The sequence below is a fragment of the Leuresthes tenuis genome, unplaced genomic scaffold (genome assembly GCF_036924035.1).
Source record: "Leuresthes tenuis unplaced genomic scaffold, fLeuTen1.0.hap1 SCAF_21, whole genome shotgun sequence".
In the NCBI taxonomy this organism is placed as follows: domain Eukaryota; kingdom Metazoa; phylum Chordata; class Actinopteri; order Atheriniformes; family Atherinopsidae; genus Leuresthes; species Leuresthes tenuis.
In genome coordinates, this window is record NW_027325375.1 from 15,468,793 (window position 1) to 15,495,787 (window position 26,995).

Here is a 26,995-nt window from a genome sequence, read left to right on the forward strand (position 1 = left end):
GGCGATTTTCCATCGAGCAGAGCTGCATCGGGAAGCTAAAATCTTAAGTGTGCATGCATAAGCAGTGTGAGGCACGTCTGCAACACAGGAAGACACAGAACACCACTGACCGGACTGTGTGCACACAGCAAAGAAAGCAAAAACCTCTGCAAATCTAAAGACTTCTTTACAAGTTGCATAAGAATCATCCAGTTTATCTAAAATGTGTGTGCTGGTTTGTGCAAAGCAATACCTTTAAGAGGTCAGAGAGCTTTTCTCCAGGTCGACTACAAGGTTCCAAAACCTTCAGAGGCTGCCATCTCCCTTTTTTTCTTTGTTTTTAACCTGACAACACATAAATAATGTATTGGTTGTTAAACTGAGCAGCCGATAATAACATGGTGGGTGTCATCAGCGGATCAAACATGCTCTGACCAAATGAAATGACGATGAACCGAGTCACCGTGGCCGATCACAGACAAGAACACACAAGACCTCAGTGTGAAATAAAGAGAAATCAAGGACGTCAGGTTTTATAGAGAATTATATTGATACAACGGAGGATCTGACTGGGTGGGTGTGAAGCCAAGTTAATCAGCAGTGACGAACACGACAACCACAGCCGCTCACAACTTCCTTCTACCAGTGAGTACAAACCTAAAAATGAGACGCACACTACAATAGTATCCAGAAGCAACTCTACATTTGGACAATTTTCTGACATGTTTTTTTTTTCTCTCTCTTTTTTTTTTTTTTTAAAGAATTCAATACATGGTAAAAAAAAAAAAAAGAAGAAAAAAAAGTATTAATATACAGAGCTGTAAACAGAAACATGTAAACAAAAAAGAAAAAAAAAAAAAGAGGTTGATGGATAATCTCGCTCCATTTTTAAAAGTAGGACACAGGGAAAGTCTGATAAGCAACATTGCTTTATGGGAACACTTTAATAATATCAGAGGGAGAAGGCTTTACACCCCCCCTTCCCTCCAGTCAGCATCAAACACAACAACAGAACATGAAACAGACATAAGAGAGTATTTACAATCATCTTTTTTTTTTGTCGTTTTGTTTGGTTTGTTTTTCTGTTGAATCGATTTCTACTCAATGTGGCGAACATCATCACAATGCAACACGAAGCGACGACCCACAGCTGATGATGCGGATGTTCTGATGTAGTGCGCATGTGGTATATGCAAGTGTGTAAATTGGTGTAACAGTAGGAGCGTCGGCATATGAAAAGTTTAAAAAGTTCAAAGTCCGTATTTCCTTTCCTGCGTCATTCCTCCTTGACTTCAGAGGAGACGGGCTGTCTTCTATCGTTCCTCCATTGTTTGTAGCTCATCTTCTTCGCCCCACTGCCTTCTTACGACCCTGGGAGCAAGAAAAGAGTTGGATGAAAAACTGATCGTGCGGATTTCTTTATTCTATTTATGATTCATCATGACATCGTTACAGTTGAATCAGTACCTTCGGTGTTGGCTCTTCTTCCTGCTCCTCCTCTTCTTCTTCATCTTCTTCCTCAGAGTCATCTTTAGCAGCAGCGGCCTTCGATCGGCCACCACGCCTGGAAACCATGGAGGCGAAAACATACTGAATAAGAATGTCTCAACGAGCGGAAGGCAGTTGATGCAAAAAACAAAACAAAACAAAAAAAAAAATAAACATGACGACACAGCAGCACGGCCTACAGAGATTCAAAACTAAACTGTACATAAAAAAAAAATAACGAAACTGTCATCCAAAAGGAGCCAAAAGTGGGTAATAGATTTGGAGCTAGAAAACAGTCCCTTGATAAAAAGTGACGCTTTCAAACCACTTCTACTGTGAAGTCAGTTGCATGCGATAATAAGTGGGGGCAAGGTCATGAACAGAATCTAAACCTGTAAAGATTTGCACAAACAAAGATGAGCGTGTGGACAGTGTTTGGTTGAGTGTGAAAGTGTGAACTAAAGTGTGAAAGCCTGTATCGCAAAACTTGTATTCATCTTACGCTGGTTTCTTGGCAGCTGGCTGGGCTGATTTGGGTGGACGTCCTCTCCTTTTCTGTGGTGTGGACTCTACCGACTCTGAGCTGGTGAACAAAGGCAAAATGCAACCGGCTTCAGTGTTTGAGTCAAAAACTAAACTAGCTAACAGAACTCATAGAACGTGTTATGAGGGGGAAAAGACCCAAATTCAAAGTATATACACACCCTTGTGATCGCCGCGGTGCCCTGGCTTGCCTTCCTCCCTTCGTCTTCACCTCCAGATTTTCACTGCTCCTGTCATCCTCCTCCTCCTCCTCCTCTGCTTCCTCCTCCCCCCTCTCCTCTTCTTCCTCCTCCTCCTCCTCGTCTTCCTCTGGTGGAGGAGCTGCTTTCTTTCGCCCCCTCCGTCCCTTGGCAGGTGTCTCCTGGCTGGGAGTAGCAGACTTCGGAGGCCGGCCCCTGCGTCCTTTTTTTGGCGGGCTGTTCTGTTCATCCTCCGGCCGGTTGTCCTCATCCCACTGGTCCTCGGACTCGGCGGACGCAGTTGTGTTGGCAACCGCCTTTTTACGCCCACGCTTCGGCTTGCTCTCCTGGTCGTCGCTGGAGGCCACGCCCCTTTTGCGACCACGGGGCTTATCGATATCCTAAAAAAGAAACAATTACTTTTTTTAAACACAGGCAGCATAGAAGGAGAGACGGCGTTTGACATGCAGCAGATATCATCCAGGCCTCAAACCAGGCCCCTGAGAATGAAATGTTAGTTATTTGTGTTTTTATTTGACAGGAAGTACATTTTTTCTACATTTCGTAGGAGGGAGACTTTCTAACAAAAAGCATATGCTTCCAGGCCATTATTAACGACAGTTTATACAATTTGGATGTGCTGTACCAATTGCAGGTGGTGTTTGAACAGCAGATTGAAACATCGGGACAAGGATTTACGACAGGCAGCACTCAACCACATCACAGCAACACACTCTTTTCCACTTGTGAGTCACTGTGTAATTTCAGATAACGTTTTGGTTTATTTGACCAGTCTTTCCTTTTAAACATAGCATAAAGTCTCTCTTTATTGCTGTTATTGTTTCTATAATCATTTATAAATAATGTTAAACACTTCTACAGCTTTTCCAATAAGATCACACTGTATTCAAAAGCCATTCTGTCCCTGTCTGCATATCTGAACGGTGTTGTGGTTGCTCCTGATGCAACCTCTAAATAAGGCATTATCTGTCTTTATTTCACCAATACTTTAAAACGAATGAATGAACGAACTCGTACTATTGCTCTGTTAGCACATAGCTGCTGTTATGTGGCTACTTGCAGCTATAGGAGAGCTAACGGAGGGAATTCTACACAGGCACTCTACTGGGACCACTTCATCCACACGCATGGCTGTAGCTCATTCACTCCGGTAAGAACGTACATCTTACTAAAAGTCGTTGTTCATGCTGTCAAAATTTGATAAATATCCTGCCATGTCGCACAAAAAAAAAACTAACTGAAGTTAGCCGACTGTCACAGAGCAAGGAGTAAATAAACTGTGCTCCAGGGGGGCGTGTGGATGAAGTGGTCCCAGTAGAGTGCCTGTGTAGAATTCCTTCCGTTAGCTCTCCTATAACTGCAAATAGCCACATAACAGCACCTATGAGCTAACAAAGCTATAGTACACGTTTGTTCGTTCGTTCATTCATTCGTCTTAAAGTATTGGTGAAATAAAGACAGATAATGCCTTATTTAGAGGCTCCATCGTCTTTGCCCCGTTCACTCCGTTATCTGAATCGTGAGTTATCTAAATAGCTTCAGAAGTTTCCGCCAAACTGTTGTCGGTGAGTAGATAAAAGTATTTCATGCCAGAAATAAGGTCTAGGTTTAAAAACACCCTTTAAGAGTCTGGAACAAATTACTTCATAATGGATGACCAGATGATTCATTTTTATTATTATTTCCATTTGGAATAAAGTATTTTCTCACCTAATTTCAGAAGATATGAATTGATAATGTCTGTAATACTCACATTAATAATGTATAGATTATAAACAACCATCAGTATCTGCTCAGACAATACCCAGAAACACAACTTAAAAAGTCCAAACGTAACATTACTACATCACAGTAATCAGTCTCATGTCACTGTGGTATATCAACATATACATACAACTACATGTACCTTGTCAACACTGTCTGCTCTCTTTAGGCTGAAGTCCTCATTCTCACTATGATCCATCTCTGTGCTGTCGTGCCTGAAAAACAGCAGTCATCAGTTAACATATCATATGCAACGAAAAGCTCAGGAAGTGTCTGTGTTTTGCAGTCCCCCAAAGTTTAGAAAGAGTCCACATTTACAGTCAGTGTGTGCTGTGAGGCTTGTTCTCAAGGTTGTGAATAATTAGCTGCAGCAAAGTGTGCGTCAGTTCAGTGACTGGAAAAGCTGAATGTCCGGAGCTTGAGGAATTGAGCGTTTAACCAGGTTAAAGGCTTGTCAGCATCAGGGTTTGCATTTGACTGAGCATTAAGCTGCTTTTTAAATGGTATAACCTGGTCTTGGCGCGCTGTGGAGAGCCTGGGTTGGACGAGGAGTCGTTGTTACTGGTGGTCTCCATACGAGAAGCTTTACTCTGGAGCTGTTTACCAGCTGACGACAGTGGCTTGTTAACTGCACCCAAAACGTTAGCCGACTTGGGCTTAAGGAGGAGAAGCATGAAAAGTTGGGTTGGATATGGGATGATCAAACATTAGCATTTTTGAATATGTATATATATATATTTTATTTTACCTTTCCTGGAGTGAAGAACGCCTTCATCTCTGAAGGGAGGTAATTTTTAGTGTTGCTGAAATTCTGAAACAAATAGAAATCTGTCAGAAGGCTCGTTTGTGAAGCATGATGAAGATCCCGTGGAGAGGATTTGCTTCCGTCAACAATTACCATTAGTCAGAACATCTGCCGGCTTTTTTTAAATCAAGCTCCCAATCAACAAAAAGTCAGCTTTAGACTCTCAGCACTTCCCTACCATTAAAGTTCTGTCTCATTGATAAACCCCAGAAATAAGCCATTGTGCTTGAAACAAAGAATAAAAACCCTGAATGATAGTTTGGGCTCAAACACTGACCTTGTCTGGTTTGGTGAAGAAGCGTGAGGGTAGCACGGGGTCTTTAGGGGACTCAAGGCTGTAGGTGGTGCTCTTTGACATGATGATGTTCATAGCTACATCGCACACTGTGTAGAGTTTCTGTACAGTGAAGAAAGAAAACTGATGGGCAAACTTGGCAGTAAAACAAATAAGATGCATACTATTGATCTGTTTTGAGCATATCTGATTTAAAAAGTAGCATGTACCTCATTAGTTTTGGGATCGTTGGGGGACTGGGCGTCTTTTGTCTGTTTGATATTCTCCACCATTTTTCTTATGAAAGCGTGGCTGTTGTTCTCATTCTTGGCCATGATAATCTCAAGGACAAACCACAGAGCCCTAACAAGAGAGAGAAGTTTAACCACCAGAGCTCTGAAATTCAAGATGCAGTTTTGAAACAAGTTCTTGGAGATTTTAGTGCGCCACCTTAAGCTTTCATTAGGGCGTGTATTCGCCACGGCAGAGTTTTGATAAACTTATGCCAAGTCATCCAAAGTAGTGTTAATCTATCTACAACTTCTTGTGATGATAATAACTTAATGTCTTCTCTGTCAAATCCTAAGATTCTAAGTCAAGTTAGGGTGTGGACTTTATGGTCTCATGGCTCCCTGAACCACTCCTCCACAAGTTGAACCCTTAAGTCCTGGCATTGTCAATCTTGGAATATGCACGAGTCATGACGGAAGAAGAAGAAAAAAATCTATTGATTGAAAAAACAGGTCTTCAGTATATATTGGTAGTTTAACTGTTTGGACACATAACAACTGAATTTTAGTAGTTTCAGCAACCTTCTTAGTTATCTGTTTGCTTCATGTAGACACAAAAATGGACCCTTCTTAAACAGTAACACCTTATCCATGAACACAAAATGTACCTTCTGACATGGTTGTTTTAGGATTAGAAGCTTTATAAGAAAAAGAAAAGTGTAATGCCACTAAAACTGATCTAATTCAATGCTGAGTTTTTATAGCAAAACTACAAAAACTACAAAAACACGCACCAGGTTGAAATAGTTTGTACTGATCTATAAGATTCTGCTGCTTCATCATCAACACTTTTCACTACTTACTCTTTGATTTCTTTCAGCTGCTCGATATCCTGTACTTTCACGTAGTCTGGGTCATGTGCCAGAAGGTGGATGGTATAGGGCACCACGTACTCCGGCAGCAGAGAGAACAACTTGTCTGTTGGTAGAAATTGTGCGTTTTCAAAAATTCATCCAAAAATGTTTTATCCTTTAAGCATTTAAATCTAAATTTAAGCATTTGAGGCTTGTTTCAAGCTGCTTTTATAGCTGCTTCTGAGGAAATAAATGGACGTCTTTTCAATTTTTTTTTTTTTTTTACCGCTGATGGCTGAATGCTGTTTGAGGTACTCTCTGCGTATGTTGACGTTTTTCACCAAGCACTGCCGAGCGTGAGCCCTCCTCTCCTTCACGGGGTCCTTGGCACACAAAGCGAACACTGCCATGTATTCCAGAGGCAGACGAAGGCGGCACAGGCCTCGGTGAAGCTTCTGGGCATAACACTGTCGCACCTGGTAACACTCGTCCTGCAGCGAGAGAAAGGTACGAGGAGAAAAGTAACCGGTCATGAGACGGAGGAATTGGAGGATGAGAAAGAGGAACAGTGTGGGAAAAAGAAGCAACAAAGGGAAATGTGGACGAGGGAGGACACTGGATTTTTGTGAGAAATAACAAAATTGTTTCAAAAACAATCTTATGTCTAAACAGTAAACTAGAAGATAAAATGCAGAGCCTAAAGCAGGGATGTCAAACTTCGGTCCTCAAGGGCCGTTGTCCTGCAGGTTTTAGATATTTCCCTGCTCCAACACACCTGATTGAGATCAATGCTTCATTAGCTGGTTTGTGCAGAATGTAACAATCTTTTGAAGAGATTAATTTAATCTGAATCAGGTGCGTTGAAGCAGGGAAACATCTAAAACCTGCAGGACAGCGGCCCTCGAGGACCAGAGTTTGACACCCCTGGCCTAAAGAAAAAGCTTCATACAACAATAAGGGACCCGTGGAAGTTCTTACATTGATGACTAGAGCACAGAGTTGATATTGCTCCAATGTGATGATTTCATGATAGCAGGGCTCCTGTGCCAGCTTCAGCAAGGCGCACGCTGCCGCCAACCGCAGCCGTGACATATCTGGTTTGCTAGGTAGGTAGGTAGATAGGGGAAGCAGAGGAAAGAGTAAGAAAAGATTTCTTCATTTATCTACCACAGATGTTTACAATTTAAGCCCCTGTTCCCAACAGGTTCACAAAACCATTCAAATGTTGCACATAACTGAAACATGGCTCTAAATCCTAAAACTTATCACAGGGCCGACAAACACAAGAACTGACTTGTGGCTGATACAAACAGAATTTACCCCATTTTGCCCTGCTCAGTTAGATCTCCATCACTGTGCAGAATAGCTGTCAGCATTCTCAGGGTGGAGTTTCCCGATTTGCTCTGGTTGTTCTTCACTCCCAGCAACCACCTCACCATCAGCTTTATACCCTGGATCTGAGTGGAGATGATTGGAAAAGTGCAGAGTCACAGGTCTTTTCTGGTGGCAGCAAATTGCACCGCCAGTTTAATTACGTTAAATATGAAGAATTTCCTCATTGATGTGGGGTGGTGAATAAAATAAAACTGTGATGTGAACTAAATGAACAGGAAGACTGAGTTTTGATAGTGATCCATAAGAGTTCAGCACTGACCTTAGCCAGAGTCTCTGGAGATACTTCATCATCAGGAACCCAAAGTTTGGTTGTCTTCTTGCCTGGGATCTACAGACACAATAAAACTTATTCAATATGCTTATTTTACATTAAAAACGATGAACAGCTTCTGGAAACTTTGGGTAGTGTTGGTTCAAGGTTTCACCCAGCTGCTTATTTTCCCTAAACCTTAAATACTTGAAAATACTTGCTATCGGCCATCCGATATACACAACGAGTGTGTTTGTACCCTATCGTTCATGAGCAGATCCTTCACAATGAAGTTGGCAACAAGAGATTTCAGTGGTGCGGCAAACTGTTCTGGGGCCAGCTGGGCCAGGTGACCCAGGGTGGTCAAAGGAGTGATGAGCTGCTCCAGGTTAGCAGGGTCCAGGCCTTTGTGCAGGGGCTGGAGACATACACAACCATTCATCAATTCTTACATCCAATCGCAAACAGGTTGATCCACATGTGGGCAAAAACCTGAACATCATCTCTGAAAATCATTTCACATGCACCAATATATGGAACCAAAAACTTTGGCGACTGACCTCAAAGATTTGGGCAAAGTGTGTGTCTCTGTTGCTGAACATGGCGTTGATGCAGTGGATGGCATATTTGGCCTGGCGAGGGGGGCCTCTCTTAGCTTTGGCTTGCAATACTGGCAGTAGAACACTTGGGGGCGCAGGCAGGAGAACACCATTAAAAATGAACAAAATGAGGCATTGTCTCAAGTCACAGAGAGTCTGGCATGACTTGTGCATTTTCAGTCTAAATTACGAAGCTGCAGAGTAATTCCAGTGCACGGCCGAATATCACATAAGAAGTGCATATGTTTGTTGTGTAAAGAAATTAAAGAAAACATACGATTTGATGTGTGGAAAGCTCTCCTCCATCCTGTTGCCTGTGTTCTTGAAGATCTGCAGCGCTGCTTCGGCCACCTTCTCGTCGTCCATTTTCAGACAGCCCAACAGAGACTCGAACGTCTCTGCAGAGTGGAACGACACCGGGTGTGTGAAGGAGAGCACCTGTGTGGGATTTAAAACAGATGGAAAAGCTTTGTGAAGAATTTATTATTTTCTTCAGTAGTCAAAAAGTTTAAAGCCTTTTAGACATTAATAATGACTGTCGCTTAGAGCTTCACATCTAGTGCGTAACTGTAGGAGGAACACAATGAATCCTCGATTTCTTTTCCTCCCATTTGTCATTACAGCTTCATATGCAGATTTTCAGTTGGGGTTTAGCAGCACCTTAAGCAGTTCTAGTCCTGCTCGGATGGCCTCTTCAGTGGGGACACCCTCCTCTTCATCATCAGCTGTTCCATCTATAGATTTGTTCACCTGTTTTATCAAAGCGCTGACGGATGAAGATGGCAGGGATGAAAAGAAAACAGAAGAATTACAGCACACTGGAATCAAATGATACTTTTTGTCTTGGAGTTTTGCCTTTGCACACAAACTCAGTACCTGATGGATTCTGTGTCAATGTGTACCGGCGCAATCCTCTCCAACAAGAACTTTACCATTTCCAGGAATGGATTGCTGGGTTGTTTGGGGCTGCCAAGCTTCTTAGTGATGTCCCGCTAAGAAGATGACAAATAATAAAGAAATACAAAAGATTAGAATAAAACGGTAAAGCAGACACTGCAGTTCATTAGGACTTTGGTCATACTTTCAAAAAAATAATAATAATAATTTTTATTAATATAAAAGAAACTGCCAAAACCCACCACACAGACTTCAGCTTGCTTGCAAGAACAGGTAGGGCTGACCAGGGTTTCTAACTGATCTCTGATCCGCTCATCATCATCCAGGACCTGAGCCAGCTTTTTGACAAAGTCCTGAGCTTTGCCTGGGTCAGGCAGGTTCCCTGTAAACACACAGAAAGCTTGTCTATGCAATAGGTTTGAAAAGAAAGGGTAAGCTATACTAAGAAGACAGATCCAGGCTGGAATGCAAGTTAGTGACTCAAGAGAGATCTCTTACTTGTGATCACCATGATTTTGGCATACACAGCTTTGCTGGAAGCTTCAGACTGCAGCAAATTAAAGAAGCAAAAAAAATTAATAAAGGTTTAGAAAAACAGAACACAGGGGGCTAGATATGTCAACCTGTTGATCATGTTTGGTATGCACCACTAAAAGGTACCTTGGGTTTTTTGATCAGGTCCAGCAGGTCTTTGACATTGTGTCTTAACAAGTTCTGGCACTTCCACATCTCATTCAACGCTCTGAAAGAGACACAAATGATGAGAAATAAAGGTCTGATTACAGTTTTAAAGAAAAGACAAAAAAAATAAAATAAAATTTCCTTCTGGACATTTATTTCTAATCTATTTATTCACAGAGAGAATATGAAGAAATCTTGAAAGACTTACTTGACAGCATTTGTGTCCAGGGTAGCATACAGGTAGTAAAGACACTTCATTCTTTCAGTGGTCTCCAGGTTGTGAGGAACCATGTATTGGGCAAAGACTCGCTCCACCAGCAACCTGTTCAAACAGGGATAATTAAATAAAAATGAGAGAAGTAAAAAAAAACATGATTTTATTGGGTCACTGATCATTAAACTTGTAAATTAAAGACAGTTTTTTTTTTTATGTATTGGGCAAAGACTCGCTCCATCAGGAACCTGTTCAAACAGGGGGATAATGAAATAAAAATGAAAGAGAAGTTAAAAAAACATTGTGATTTTAATGGGTCACTGATCATGAAACTTGTGAATTAAAGAAATTCCTAAGCAAACAAAGTACTTACTGTGCTGCTCAACTTGTCTAAAATAACACAAATGTGCACAAAGGAACTGCCTTCTGCAGTACAGACTTCCTGCTGGCAACTCCACTGCAGTACAGTGATTTAAAGAAATACTACTAGAGGACATTCTTCTGTGGTTTGACCAGATAGCAACGTTTCATGGAGGCATTTTGGTCTTTGCTCGTCTTTTTGTAGATCTCGCCACTCTGTCTCATAATAGATAAATCTACTTCCACTTGAGGTTGTAACATTTTGAAAAATGGCACAGAACAACCCACAGAGGGGTAAAGCGAGCATGTGTAGGCGGAGAAGCAATTATACACCGAATTTTCTAGTTGAAGTCAGGTGAGTGATGCTGCAGCGTAAAATAGCAAAAATAAGCAGGCCTCGTCTGAGAAAACAATTGTAACTGCTTCGCTTGGCAAAATACTGCCTCCTCTGAGCGATCAAAACGCTGTGATACACGTTATAATTGGAGTTTGAACAAACACTCTTCAGATTCTGAGGACCCGACTTAGACACCATCCTGCATTGATTAAATTCTGCGGTGAAATATTTTGATGTGATGTCATTATCTAAATTCTTCTGGTTATCCACAAATAATTCTAGTAAACTCACTAAGTGCAGCGTTTTGCTTCTAAACACACAAAAGCTGCGACTGCATAAATGAAGAGAAATTGAAGGGCCTCAGAGCCTGATTAGCACAAGGAAGTGGGTTTAACTGCTCTAGCCTTTAAAGTCTTACCCACAGGTATTAAATGCTTTACTGAAATTCATGATGTTTTTATATATATACACATTTATATTTCTTTTCTTTTTTCTTCCCGTAAAGAAAAAGGAAGCTGTGCTCACAAACCTGTCGTCAATGCTGTTCTGGTAGTAGATATGAAGTAGTTTGTCTTTGATCCAGGAAATCTGTTTAGAGGCCTCCCTGCCTCCTTCTCCTTGCAGCGCGTACTTCCTGTAGATCGATGCCAGGCCCATCATTGCCTCCCTACGCACACGCCACTGATGGAAGACAGGAAATAACAAAAAAAAGGAGAGACATCTTTCACATTACAGCTTTGGTTAAATTCACAGTTAACTTGCCGCCAGTCTAGCCGGCAAATCCTAAATGATACGGGTCAACTTGACGAAGACTTTTGTGTGTTTTTAAGCCAATCATCCAGGTCAACGTACAACACGCTGAACTGTGAGAACACAGACATTTAGAATAAAATTTGCTCAATTACTCTCTTGTCCAAGGTCCTCTCCTTCACAAAATTCAGCAGAGCATCATTGACGAGGGATAAGTCTTTCTTAGCAGCAGTTACTATAGAGACAATGACATCATGGCGGATTGCCTCCTCCGGGTCATGTGATCTGACTCTCAGGTATTCTAGGAAAAGGTTAAAAACAACAACAGATAAGTGGGATATGGGAAGACCTGCCAACTTAACACTGTAGAACCATCAGGCAATTATTCTAGTTTAATCTAACTCATTTTAAATGATAAAAAATTCGAATTAGGAGATTGTAGGTTATGGTAAAACCTTCATAGAGAATCAAAATGTCTCCCAATTTACAAAAGCATGTTTTCAGGAAAGTGAGTGAAGTTCAAGTTTTAAAACTGAAAAGTAAAATGAAATGATTTACCTGTGAGGTCTTTGGCCAGGTCCGGGTGGTTCATGAGACAATGACTTGCAAACTTAACGCACTCCAGTCTGATAGGCACATGGATGTCATTAAACCTTTGGGGCAAAATGTATACGTGTTGACATCATCGGCTCGAAAAAGTTGCCAGATACACACACACAAAACATGAACAAGTCGACAGGTATTTGCCGTATGTTCATTCTGTAAGCAAACAGCGACAAAAGCACAAGACACAACATCTCTGAAAGCATAAACAAATATGTTTGATATCATAAAAGAAAAGAGGAGAGATCTCGCGAGACACAGTATTCCTAATGTGCAAAAATGTCAATCCTCTTTACTTTAATCCACAGGCAAACCGACAACAATAAACAATTAAAAACCGGGTTAAAACATTTATTTTAACTTTTGCACTGACACCCACCTGCCCAGGTAACACTGCCAGAGTGGCTTGTTCTGTGCAGCCAACTCCGAATCCTTGGCTCCGAACATCTTAGCTAACAGCTTCACCACCTGTAGCCTCTCATCATTGTCATTACTCTGCAGAGAAAGAGACAGACAGAGACATGATGCACTGAATGTGGCAACGTTGATTAGACAAACACGCCGAGTCATTTCCATCAACTACATCAGAAACATTCCCACTTTCATAGCACAGTGACTGCAGTTTTATTGGCATCAGTCTGGGTATGAAGTAAGCCATGGAAGAGGAGGAACAGGACACACAAAGGCGAACAGGAAAAATAAAAAGAGGGAAGGACTGAGGAGGGAAGAGGAAAAGCAGTAGGGAGACAAATAAGAGAAACAAGAAGGAATTGATTAAATGAGCGAGCATGAGTGTGTGTGTGTGTGTGTGTAGTCTGTCGGAGAAAGATTTTTTATCACAGCTATTATTTTGAGTAGACAGCGGTGAGCTACACTCTCTCTGAACAGTTAATGAGGGTTATCCATCAGCAGGATGCCTTTATGAGACACTGCAGAGGCAACATTATGCTGACTGACTGCTTTATCTTTCTAATGTGAATCAACAAACCTGTGGAGAAGGTGAAAATATGCAGTTCTGTGGGTAATGGGTCAGAGAATCTGGTTTTTAATCCACGGTGAAAAGAAATATAAACCCATTTTAAAAGTTGGAAGGCCAAGTATAATAATAATAATAATAATTCTTAAAAGAAGGATGCTATCATTTTCAGATTATTTATTACTGTTTAGTATGACGTATGATAGAGATAACATTTCAAATCATGAAAAGATTATTGTAAAAGTAACTCCTATTTCGATAAATACACATATGAATCGCAGATGGTACATAATTGACAGTTTGTCTGTACCTTGAGTTTAAACTCCAACTGTGGCAACACTGAGAGGAGCAGGTGGCTGTCTATGTTGTACAGCTCCAAGATGAGGTCAAAAACATGCTCAGACAGATCACTGACCGAGGTCTTCCCCAGCATGAGCACCTGGTTGAAGAACTGTAGGAGAAGGACAGAAGAATAAGAGGTTACACGTAAAATCATGCACAAAACACATTCTTTGAAGCCGGTAGGAAACCAGGACACCTCTGCTCAGCACTGAGCTCGTTCCTCAAGTTGTGAGATAATGTCATATTTAACCATACAACCCGTAACTTTAGAAAAAAATCTGCAAATATGTATGAATACTATAATAGTGATTCATCTGGAAGAACATTTATTGTGTTCGACAGTTGTGTTTAATATGCAGCACATCTGTCAGTGTTATCATGGGCTCAGATATGAGCCTCTTGGAGAGCAAGGACTGGTCCTGGTTTCAATTCTGGCAGAGTTAATATCACAACTCTTCCTTTAGACTACATGTGAAACTTTGAAGGCCAAAAATGCACTTATAAAAAGCCCTAAAAACTGTAAGTTTTCAAAAGTGTGACTTCAACACAAATGCACTCAGCAATGTATGAAAAAAACACATGATGGAAAGTGTCTTGATGATCAAATCTTACGTTGGTGATGTAGGGTTCAATAGCTTGAGCAGTCCTCTTCAGCAGGGCTTTGGCCAGGTCATATGCTTGTTTATTCAAATTCTAAACACACAAAACAATCATATATAACTTTAAAAAAAAAAAGAAGACAGATCATAGAATGCTCAGACAAACTAAAGTCAAGTCTAGAATTTCCTGTTCTTCTATGTGAAGAAACCCATCAGGATGCTCCCTGCAGGCACAGATGACCACACTTGCTTGTGCGCCAGCATTTAAGCTGCTCTACCTCTTCTTACCTGCAGGGGTCTCACTGAATTAGAGAGGATGGAAAATTGGCCTAAGTCTACTGTCAACATCAACTCACTTCAGGCTGTCCCTCATTGAGCAGTTTCTACTTGTATAATCATTTGTGGTGGTAAAGTGTGTGTACATCTGAATGTAAAAAGCTAACGGCGGTATTTTTGGGTACTTTTGTCCATAGAATTCTGCGACTGTCCTCTCCCTCGCTCATTCTCACTGTGTGCTATTATTTGTGTGGCTGTGCCACCTGCGAGCAGATCCATATTGTTCCTGAGCAGATACCTTGTGTGCAGGCACGAGGTTGACCAAGACAGTGTCCAACAGCTCCTGTGACACAGTGTCTCCCTCGCAGATGATGGAGCTCATCAGGTCCACCATATGCATGTGCACTTTCTGGTTGTGGCCGTTGCTGGAAACGAGCCAACAAGAGGTTAAAGACTGAGGAGCTTTAGCATTTCAAACATAACATTCAAAATCGGTTCTCGTTGAGCCACTTGAAACAGACTAAATCTAAATCAGAGTGCTCTCACCCATTTAACACACAAATCTGTAAATGTTTTAATGCACCGTGCCTGAGAATGACTTTATTCCGGCAGGCATTTCATAATGTAAATATTCATAGTGTAAATGCGATGTTAAAAGGACTGCATTTTTTTCCGTCTTGTTGACAACTCCAAGCACTTTTACAAAACAAGCCTCAATCAAAAATTCACACAAGCACTAGCACCTCCCTTGTTGTTGAAAATGCATTGATGGGTGCACAAACTCGCAAAAAAATTATCTGCATTACAGCTGGAGCTCAAGCTTGCTACTTTACTCTGGATGTCAGCAAGTGCATCTTTAGTCCCATTACCTCCCATTCACTTCTATACTCAAACACGAGTGCAGCATTCACCCACACTTAGGAAAGCAGTGTTCTCTCGATTTTTTCCCTGTGCAGTGAAAAAGCATTGTATTTTCACAACCTTGACTCACACAACCACAGTTTTCCTCCAATGGCAAAGAGCCAAATTCTGTGCCGCAGAATTTAGCCCTCAAGGTTGCGTTCAGCAGAGTGAAATTTAGAGGAGCGTTAAGAGGGAAAAGAGGGGAGAGTAGAGAGAGGCATCAAGGAGAAACAGCTGGACTGTTACTGTGCTGTTTTACAATGTGGCAGCTAAGACGTACTGTGGAGCTAAGAGACAGAGCAGCACACCCCAACCTGCCCCACCCACCCCAAAAAAAGAGAGAGATAAGAAAGAAATGTGTTAAATCACATTTAAAAAAAAAAAACACCATGGAGGCTACTGAAGACTTACTTGATGACCTGGAAGAGTGTTCTGTAAAGCTGGGTGAAGATTTCATTGCTGTCTTCAAGCTCAAAGCAAATATTGTAAGACTTCACCCAAGCTATGTTCTGGACAAAGACAGGGGGCAAATGTTAGCGTTGATGCATACCGAGGAAGTAAAAACATCAATGCACCACAAACTTTAAGACCGGTACGGTGACGCTGTCCAGCAGTCACACGACAGTGTCACTATTCCTTTGTTGTCGTTTCAGCGGCCACTTTTTGAATGTTCACTCTCCTTTAAGCTCCGACTCTGGCCTCAATTAATCACCAAGAGAAATATCTGGCCCTTTAGCAGTTAAATGATCCAATATGTTCACCGGTAAGTTGCTAACAGAATTCAACGCTGAGGAGAAGGAATAAATGGGGCTTTTAGAACTTTTTTCCACTGGTGACAGATGGCTGCAGAAAAAACAAAAAAAAAAACAAACAAAAAAAAAGAGACAAAACAATGCTGTGAGAGCAGTAAAATCAAATCAAAGCTGAGATGCTGAAGGCTGGGTATCTAAACAATGAATTGAAACTCTATAAAGTTCTATTGCCATAGGGACTTTTTACATTTAGCTGTTCTTGTGAAGAATACAAAGCAGTTAGGCCTTTAATGTCAAGTGATAGAGATGGATCTGGCAGGCGGGTACACTTTTGACAAAACAAAAACACTTAAAAATGTGCTCTACTAAATGCTAAAGTAGGATAATAAAGGGTTCATCGTTAAAACTGCTCGATTTGCATCATCTAAGTTGCTTAAAACTGTCCATTTATACTCTATTTCGAGCACAAGCTTTTCCTCACAATCTTATTGAACGTGAACTCGTAAACAAAAGACAACGACGCTTCATCTGAGTCGATCTGATTTAATCAGGAAATGGCTTTTTGGTGCAAAGTCAAACTGGTCAAAAGCCCCTTGAAAGAAAATTGATGCATTCAAGCAGGAAGACTGAAAAACAAACTAAACCTCTCATAAAGAATGCCAAAGCAATATTATTTTTCTTGCTTAAATACAAAGGGATTTGTAGTCAGCTTTATTATCCATTTAACGTAGCTCAGTCTGCTGCAGCCTGAAGATAAAATTCAAAACTACAAGATCAGATAAACGTGTTTCCTACATGTAAAACGTCACAGCAGCCAAGACAGAGCGCATATTCTGTCACAACTGCTTCCTTTTCTTGCTTTCTACACTCGTTGCACCTCAGCATAAGTAAATGTATTCAGAGATCAGAGATCAAATGCTACGAAAAAGGGTAATTCAATGAGATAAAGCAAGTATGAATGCTGATCTGCACCGAGTGAACCGTCAGACCAGTAGGTCATCAAGAAGCTCTGCGTAGGTTAGGCTGCTCACACCTACTTTGGAAGAATCGCTGTTGTCATTTATAAACTTTTAAATAAAACTTCATTTCACCAGACAAAGAAAAGACAAAAAAAGAGAAACAACCTTCTTTGTCCTGGCTGGGATTTGGAATACAACTTGGGAAATAATTCACACTGGAGTTAGACATATTGGTTTGTATGGCATCTACAACAAAACCCAGAGAAGCATTCTGTAGAAATTCACCACTTACATAAGACTTTTTTTTAATTTTTTTTTTTTTAGAAAACTGTTTCAAAGGGGCGGCTTAAATAAATCTGGATCTCCAGTTACTCAACAGGACACCAAAACATTTCAGGCTTAACCCCACCATGTGCTTAAAGAGTCCCAACAGACGGGACTCTTTTGATAGGCACGATTTGATGTGTCTTCCCACAACATTATCAAATTCCACACATAATTATCTTTTAATCTATACTTATTTCCTTCTCTTGTTCTCCCCTATTAATGCCCCTAAAAACTGTTAAAAGATTATTCACATAAGCAGTCCACTCATCTCTCTAAAAGCTGCAGCTCCGACACAAACAGTCACGCACCTCCAGCAGGTAGAAGTATCTGTTGAACTGTGCACTTTTAGTGTCCTCCAGTCCTTTGAGCTGTCTTGTTATGAACATGAAAATGTCCTGCAAGCAAGAAACAAACACAATGAATAATCTAGGTACAGTTGATTGTGTTGCCGGAATCACTTTGTAACTTAAATGCCGATTTCTGTTTGACCAAAACACGACTTGTGTTAAGAAGCTCTTTAGAAAGGTGTGAGAGTGAAAAAGGTAACTGTATTGCAATTTTGTAGCGTTTGTTTTTGTGTAGCTGAGCAAAATTGCATTGAATGATACTTTCGTGATAACACTCGAGTAAAAACCTTCATTGACGCACCTTAAGTTTATCTGGAGAGGTGTAGGGCGCCTCTGGGGCGTAAATCCGGAATATATCTGCGAGACAGCAGGCGACCAGCAGGCGCACATCTTTGTCTGGGTGTTTGAGAAAGAAGTCCGACGCCAGGTGAAGGGCCAGGTTCAGGTACAGTTCCTTTTCTTCTTCAGAGTCTTGGTCCATGTCCATGAAAGTCTTCACAACCATCTGAAAAAGAGGTGTGGTCATGTTACAAAGGGTGAGCAGTGTTTGTGTTTGTGTTGGGTGAACAACGCTAAACATCTGCCCAAATGCATTAGTCACAATTTAATGAGGTCGTTGCAAAATCAGTTTTTAATATTCATTCTAAGCACCAGCAACAATTCTTAACAAGAGCTTGGCTGTTCTGAAAACAGCCCGACCACGTACCAGGTAACAATTTGTGTACCCAGAGTAAACAATCGGACAATATGCGCTGTAGAGGGAGTAAGACACAGACCTTGAGCCTGCGGACCATTTCCTCTTTGGAGATTTTGTCAGAGATCTCCTTGACCCCCGGGGGGTAGGTCACCTTCCCGTCTGCGGCTCGAGCTTTAGAGTGAGCCATCCTCTTTAGCTCTTCACTGCCTGGAGAGACAGAGAAAAGAGTGTGTGAGAAATCAGCAGAGAGCAACATAGTGGGTGTGACAGAGACCATCAAAGTCAAATTCCTTGAAATTCTACATCTTAACCAGAAAAATACAGAAGAATACTTAGGATCTTAACCATTTAAAGCTTTTTAAAAGAAGTCTACAATGTTCTTAAAGGTTTTCAAAGCACAAGGATGGCTTTCCACAATGAAATTTGATGATGAAAAGTGCGCAATGGAAAGAGCACAACAGACTTTTAACTCAGCTGTTGCTCCAGTTATGTTAAGCATTTTATTACCCCGGCTACTAGCATTTCAAAGATTACACCCAAATCGTGTGGAGCTCTCACAAGATGCCAAATGTGAAGATCAAGCCACTGATAATTATCAGAGGAACCAATCAGATTTTAAGAAAAGATAGGAAAGCGTTGCAGTCTTCTCTCTATTATTTTGCACTGTGGATCAGGTTTGTCATAAAAAAAATATTCAAACTCGATAACAATACCAAGGAAAATATTCAATACTCGATACCATGGAGGGAAAAATAGAAAATGAAGAGGCATGAAAACCATTTGATAAGTACCTGCTGCGGAGCAGCAGCACAAAAAGGAGCACTGATTAAACCAACTTTAATGCATCTCTTTCACATGGTTTTCCACCTGACTGCATCATTGATAGACGATGTGGTCAAAGCAGACAAATTACAGAAACGGTCAAACTTCTGTTTTATTTTAAAGCAAAAATAGCGAGTAATAATTGACGAGAAAAAAATAAATTAATAAACACTTAATTGAATTATTTTTGAATACAGAAACCAAAAAAGGAAATCACCTCATATCAAAATCCCAGCAAAGAAGTCATTCCCACAATTGCTGGACCACAGTAATAGTGGCACATGAAACATCTTTCATATCTTTTCCTTATAAACTGTGTGACACTTTTATATTGGAAGGAGATCTCTCCCCACTAGAGATGTAATATTACGGTAAAGCGCTGTGAAATTTTAGACGATAAAGATTACAGTTTATGTTTAAATTAATCTCATTATCGCAGTGGATTATTGGGATATGCAATAGCAAACTCATCCAAGTCTCCCAAGCTTCGAGCAGTGTCTATCCTCCTGCAATGCAATGACGTTTTCCGTTTTTGTTTTGAGACACTTAGCAGCTACTAGCTCGGCAGCTACTAGCCGTGATAGCAGCTGTTTTGCTAAGTGTCTCCAAATGAAACGGAACCGAAGGCAGCCAGTCTACTGTCAGGTCCACTGAGCGGAGCCGACACAATGTAAGGCGGCGTAAAAAATTATGTAAACATGCTCATTAACGTTAGGGAGAACATATGGTGATATTAAGTTAATATTGACAGTGAGTTATGATGTCTGTACTTAAAATAATAAAATAAAACGCTGTGTTAATTTAATTCACTGTTCACAGTGTTGGCCAAACACACACACACTCATTTTCTCACGCAGGCACTCCACTCACTCACACAAACACACTTCTTATGTATGAACAAAATATGTAAACAAATTTTGTTTACAAATTACAAAATAAAGTCTCTTTCTGTGCCAGTTGTTTGCCCCTTTAATGTGAAAGTTTCATTTCGATAAGATTTTGGCTTCAAATGTTTCAGTATGACAAGAAAAATCACAAAATTTCATGAAATTATTTCAATGTATGTGTTTTTGGACATTTGTACAGCAATTAAGAATACTGCGATAATATCGTTAACTGCGATAATTTGGTCACTATAACCGAGATATCAAATTTTCTATATCGTTACATCCCTACAAGACACGCAGATTTCTGCTCCCTTCTGGCATTTCATAATAACTATGATGACTTTTAAAAAAAAAAGCCAAACAAACCTCAGGGCATATTTCTAAGTTGTTCTTGTGCATAAAATACAGTCTTCAAAAACAGTCACGAAATGAGACATTTAAAGCCTTAGAAGACTAAAAATAATGTTTAGTTAGTTTTATGCCCTGTGCTGTGTCTCTGTTCAGCTGCTAGTGAAAGCAGCGGTTGTATGTCTGTCTGCAGTGGATCTGTAGAAGTCGTCTGTCAGCAGAGGCAAAGACTGCAAAATTGGTACAGCAAATGAGTATCTATTAAGATACTGGATCTTAGTATCAATTAGGATCCGCCAGTTTTTTTGACAACCCTGCGCTGAATGCTTCATACCAAGGTGAGTTCTCTTGTGGACAGAATAAACAAAAAGAAAAAGCGCAAAAAAACCAAACAAAAAACAACTTAAATTCACATGGTAACGTAAATGCAACATGCAAAAGTCCACATGAAGTAGGCAGGAGAGAAGACAGAATAACCACAGCCGCTCACGACGCTCACAACCCACCGCTTGTACTTCTTCTGCCGCCGGAAGCAGCCAAAGGGGCGGGGCTTATATGTATAGCAACTAGCATATATATATAATAATAATCCATCCATTCATCGGTTCCCTCTTTCACCATGGATTGTACTCTTGGCAGCCTTCTTTGTGTTTGCGCTCTGCCATTTTCCACCTTTTTTCGCCTTTGGAATCCAGATCGGCCCTAATTGGCTGTCGTCACGTCGCTGCTCATTTGCATAAAGTTGAGGCTTTCTCTTGAAGCTCACAACGCGCCGCTCACAACGCCGGCCGCTCATCGGCGCCAGCTTACATTGAAAATGAATGGCAGCTGGCCGCTCACGCCACTTTTAGTGTGAGCCCCCGGTTAGGATTATAATTTCCAGCGGAGACAACGATCGTGTGTCATTTTTACAATGTGTTTCTACAAAAAACTGAGCAGTGCAGGCAACTTTAACAGCAGTAAACGAATGTTAATAAGTCAACAAGCAATAGACAGACCCCAAAACATCTGAAGGTCAAGACTAAATATCTGCTCACTTAACCTGAGTTCAGCCAGAGTTGAAGCTACTGAAAGCTCTGCTGTTGATATCTTTGATTTTAAAATCAGAAGCTGTTTATAGGATATTTCTTTAGTTGCTGATTTACCCTAATGTAAGGATGAAGCAGCTCACTGAAATGTAGAAATGAGGCTCTGGAAACGCCAAAGGGTCTCCTTCTACTCTTCCTTATTCAACAGAGGGAAGGCGGCCAGGGGACTAATGAGCGTTGGAGCCACAATCCAGGACGAAATAAATATCCAGGAATACATCACGGAGATGAAACGCGAAGTGAATGCCACAGACAACCGAAACCCAGTGAAGGATAGAAGGAATACGAGGAACCACCAAGGAAGAACAAGACCCTAGAAGATATGTACCACCGACAGATTCAAGAAGGCGTTGATACTGAGAGGTCCCATCAGTGGCTGGTCTGAAACATAGCATGGAGGCACGAGAGCAATTGAGGCTGGGGTCTACCACAAAAGACAGGATTCAATTCAATTCAATCCAGTTTTATTTATATAGCACCAAATTACAACAATTGTCATCTCAAGGCACTTAAATAATATAGTCCAATTCAAACCAATTGGAATTCAATTCATTGTAATCATAATCCAGTGAAATCAAATTAATTTAATTGGATTAATGAAATTAAGGATCCCAAAAGGCGGTACAAAAGAAGTGTCCGAGACACTCCAGCACATAGTAGCAGGGTGTAAGATGCAGATAGTTACAGCATACACGTAACACCATAACCAAGTGGCTGGAATAGAGTTCAGGAACATCTGTATCATTTATTGGTTGAAAATGAGAAACACCTCCAAAGGCAGTGGAGAATGATCCTGTGAGACTATCGGATCGAGGCTGATCAACTTGTGATGGTGGATCAACTGGCAATGTGGTGCTCAGTTGACAAACTGTATAAGAAAGCGGTTGTGATGGATATCCCAAGTGACAGCAACATAAAAAAGAAGCTCAGGAAAAAAAATTAAGGACAGTAAGAGGAAGCTGAAAATATATGGGAAGTGAAGGCAACAGCAGTCTCCTCCGCTGTAATCAGAGCACTCAGGGCCGTGACCAAAAGAATGTGAGAGTGGCTCCAACAGATCTCTAGAAGAGCATCAGAGAGCTCTGTCCAGAAGAGCAAAGTCCGAGGAACAGCTAAGATACTGCATAGGATTCCAAAACTCCTAGGCCTCTGGTAGAGAATCTGAGCTCAGCAGCCAACAGGCAACAAGTTACTCACTAAAAGGTTTCTTTAAAATGAAAACAATGCATATATTGAACACGTTTGTGCTACAGTTAAGAAAACAACAGAAGACAGTTGGGATCAAGATACATAGACTGCAGCTCCTTCTTGAAAAAGGAAGTTTAAGTTTTTCAGTTACTGTTCCAACACGCCATGTGTTACAGCGTCACCCTTAAGGTGCCTGGCTGACAGAATGTCTGGCTGATGAGGTCACACTGAGGACTTCACTCAAGGTGCATCATAATAATTATTGCAGCACGTGCTGGATTTTTGAAGAAGAATAGTTTCTTTTATTGCTATTACTTTTTATTATTATTATTATTTATATATCTATATTATTATTATCATTATACTTTTTTTACTTGTTACTAATTTATTACTGGTTGTTTTTCTAAAACTTATAGTTAAAGTTGAGTTTTGGTGGCGCAATAAACACTTTTTCTTTTTAAAATCAATGAATAATCGTGTTTATTTATCGTGATTTCAATATCAATCAAAAATAATCGTGATTGTTATTTTTTAATTATCTAGCCCTAAAATTCACCATGTCGACTCCATGGTTTTGTTTTTAGGAGTTAACTGTCATGACAACACAGACACACAGAGTTATGTCATGGTGTAAAAGGGATGTGTGAAAATTTGCAGTTGGAGAAACAGCTGATACAGCGCATATGTAAACAATACGTTTATTAGTCAAGTCACCAGCCTTGTTGTTATTTATGCAAATTGGCATTGGCATGTTTGGTTGAAGAATGCCAAACGGGCGACATGTTTTAACACAAAGACAAAAATTCATTTTGTTTTTAGCTACTTGAGGGGGTCTGAAAACTAGCTCAATTTAGCAAGAAAGTTACGAAACGGAAAATAATTCATTTGAGCTGAAGACTGGCCAATTCAATCACCAGCTCCCTCCTATATCCAGACTGTGAACATGCTTTCCCCCCTAAAAATCAACAAGTCTTTCAGACAAAAGTATGTTATTGAAAAAAAAGGCTAATGGAACACTGTTTCCTTTCAGACAATGTTTCAGACATTACGCCGTCACACTGCTTCACTTGCAAAGAAGAATATCCAAATGGCCTCAGTCAAACCCTGTGGGTGAATGGCTCTTATATGTTTTTTTCTTCTTCATTTTTTCATACCTTACCCTAACTGAAGAAAAAAAATGACACCAATTTGAAGTTGATTTACCTAATATGCAGTGTTTTTTACCTTGCCGCTAAATTGCTGTGCTTTGTAATTAAATGTCAAACTGTGGTACCTTGTTTACAAAAAGCAGTCCTCTTTGATTTTAATATGTAGCAAAGAAGTGACTAAGCCATCACTGCATGGAGGTCGTCTGGTGTATGTATCCATCGGTAAGGTTTATGAGGCATGGTCAAAACACGATAAGCTGTGTCTGACATATCCTGAATGACAAACTGGACAGTGAGCTGGGACGAATGAAAACACAGAGATCTGACAGAGACTAATATCTAATTCTTTCAAACATAAGACACTTTCACATTCTCCATTTCTCTGGCACATTAACCTCTTTAACTTGCTAAGCAAATCGTCTGAAATTGGTAACTGCAGCCTGGATTGTGTTGCAACGTCTCTCTATGTTTCTCTAATTACTAAAGAGAAACTAATTATCATTAAGCAGCCTGGGTCAGCAGGTCTGCTATCTGACACAAAAGATGGATTTGGAGGCCGCGATTCGATGGTATGAATCGCAACCTGGCAATTTTTCCATAGCTGCACGCAAGCTTCCCCACACACACCCACACGGGAAGGAGCCAAACGCACACACTGGCAGGCTGCCGGATTTCTTGGTTTAGACCTTCTTTTCCACCCTACAGCGGCTGCCAAATTTGAGTCCATCCCTCCATCGCTGTACCATACTGAAACGGAGAGCTGCCAGCCAATCAAAGTAGAATATTTCTTCATTTGCGAGTGTGTGTACATTCACTTGTGAATATTTCACAAGAAGCAGTAGAAAATAATAAAAAATGGGCTTGTGTTATCCCACACAAAATGCCTTTAACACAAGTTATTTTGGACTCATTGCTGGTTTATCACAGTCAAACACATTTGATTCTCTGTTCGACTGCTGCCTCTACTTTGCCCTCTCTGGTCCTTTAAACACAGCTGCCAGCGGAGCTCTCAAGACTCGGGGCAATTCTCCTTCCCTAATCTCAACCTTGACAGAGAAACCTTAGGTTTTAACCCTGTGGTTGATAAACCGGGAGGAGGGCGAAAGGGAAATGGACAACATTTTCTGATTCAGTAACATCTTTGCCAAAAGTAAACCAGTGAAGGCTGCCCAGAAACAACAATGAGGCAGAGAGAAATGCCTGAAGTCAGTCCAAAGCTTATGAGCATGTAACAATAACATTGGGATAAACCTCAAAATAAGTATAGATGAAAAATAAAAAGCCATACCAGTTACAACCAGACAGCACTGCTGAATCACACATCTTTGGCACTGAATCTATCCAGAGTGAGCACAATTGACCTGTACCAGTCTACATATTTATGCCTATGCGCTGTTGTGTCTCCATCGCTCTGGAACTACACTGCAAAGCTGGTTTCTCATGCCACTGTCTGGAAAACTAGGAGTTATGGAAACCCATGCTGGGGCTGACAAATGTCAATTATGAGTTACCTGTAGTGAAATCACAGCAACAAAGAAAAGCTGGAAAATGTGGAAGGAGACACAACATGTTCCATCCACATGTCATACTAAAATGGACCAATCATAACTGCAGCACACTCTGTTGCCACAACTTGCTGCCACATTTCTTGATAATACAAAGTGAACTGCGCCCAGACAACACAGCTCGACTGTACCTAGGAAAGTAGATTTAAAGCAGGTGCAAAAATAAACATTTGTATCCATCATCAGATATGATGATCTCATGTCAAACTAAAGACTACAATGGCGGCTTTAGAGCAGTAATATACAAAAAAAAAATTTAAAAAATCAGTTTTCCATTGAGGTAATGTAAAGCAATAATCAACACATGATATTACAATTTTTGCGGTTATTTTCTTACCCGATTTATTACAGGAATGGAATGAAAACAGAAAATCCAATCCAATTGTCTGTTTAATCCCTTAATCCATAGATTTCTTGCAACCTTCGATTTACTGACAAATCTCTAATGTTGATGAATAAATCCCAAAATGCTAGCTGTCAAATCAAAACACACTGCAGCACCCTGCAAGTGACCATCAATAAAACATCATACAGTGTCTTAATAACTAAACTCCTCCTCTTTTTAAATAGAGATTTCTTTAACCGCTACTGCTCCCGTCAAAACACTGTCTAGTCGGTAAAGAGCAGAAAGTGTGCACCACGCCAGGAGAGTCAACTTCCAATAATTAAAAAAAACCCAGAACTGTTAAGATTATTAGATGTGCCCGGTCAAATAAAAAGAAAGGGGGTGGAGGGGGAGAGACCTCGCACACTAGTGGCTCACAATAATAAAGAGTCGCATCCAAAACAATGTATCCGATTACTACCAGCATGAGGTTCAAATTATTTCCGCGATTAAATTACTATAGAGTAAAATACGGTTTATAAATAGAAATGCAACACTTTATGCATAGAAGCTATGGTTATGATACCACAACACGTAAAAGGACAGGGACTACAGTACAGCCAGACAGCTTGGTTTCTGTAATGTTGACCAAGGCTAACTCGGTTAGCTGCCGATAGCTAGCTGGTTTGCACGCTAGAGCCTTCACTGACTAGCATACCGAGCTAACATTAGCAGCAGCAATCTCAGTGACAGAGGGCGGACAGAGTAACGTTGCATGGAACAAAACACCCTGGCTAGCAACCGTTATATGGATACCGATATCCCGACCCCAGTCAATCGATCAAGTCGACCCAGTGTTAGCCCATACCACTGAGACACTGAGCCAAGTCAACAGGCTAATATATCACCAGCTAACCATTTTGCGCCGCTGGACCAGGTCAACCAGCGCTGTGAATCGGACAAGGCTGCCGAGAACACAGGCGAGCGAGGCGGGCTGCGCTCCTCCTTTTCGCGCTGGAAACCAGACTACTCCACGAGAACATCCTGAACTATACCTATTTTTTCGCAAGTGCCCCTGGAAATATTACGAGTTTACAACCAAAAAGATTTCACTTTTAGTGCATTTTCTTACCTGTTACGGTGAATTGTGATAAATCGTGTCCTCCTCTGCAGCTCTCTTCCCCCTCCTAGCTCCAAAATGGCGCCAACATGCATAGATTCAG

At 40.8% G+C, this 26,995-nt stretch overlaps 1 protein-coding gene across 1 annotated transcript; it reads right to left on the reverse strand.

The window, feature by feature from the left end:
• Positions 1–1,042: 1,042 nt before the first annotated feature.
• On the reverse strand, positions 1,043–26,995 carry pds5b (PDS5 cohesin associated factor B). The gene is made up of 35 exons (XM_072374310.1): positions 26,905–26,995; positions 18,481–18,608; positions 18,006–18,209; positions 17,666–17,752; positions 15,731–15,828; positions 14,715–14,841; positions 14,154–14,234; positions 13,510–13,650; positions 12,603–12,718; positions 12,179–12,273; positions 11,776–11,921; positions 11,400–11,551; positions 10,168–10,281; positions 9,939–10,020; positions 9,777–9,825; positions 9,521–9,660; positions 9,258–9,373; positions 9,042–9,147; positions 8,659–8,819; positions 8,343–8,466; positions 8,042–8,200; positions 7,792–7,860; positions 7,458–7,594; positions 7,116–7,239; positions 6,424–6,628; positions 6,147–6,261; positions 5,284–5,416; positions 5,057–5,176; positions 4,723–4,785; positions 4,485–4,630; positions 4,117–4,189; positions 2,172–2,590; positions 1,970–2,050; positions 1,447–1,543; positions 1,043–1,350 (listed from the first exon to the last, which is right to left on the reverse strand). The coding sequence occupies exons 2-35, from the start codon at positions 18,586–18,588 to the stop codon at positions 1,318–1,320; spliced, it is 4,221 nt and encodes a 1,406-aa protein (XP_072230411.1). The 5' UTR covers positions 18,589–18,608; positions 26,905–26,995; the 3' UTR covers positions 1,043–1,317.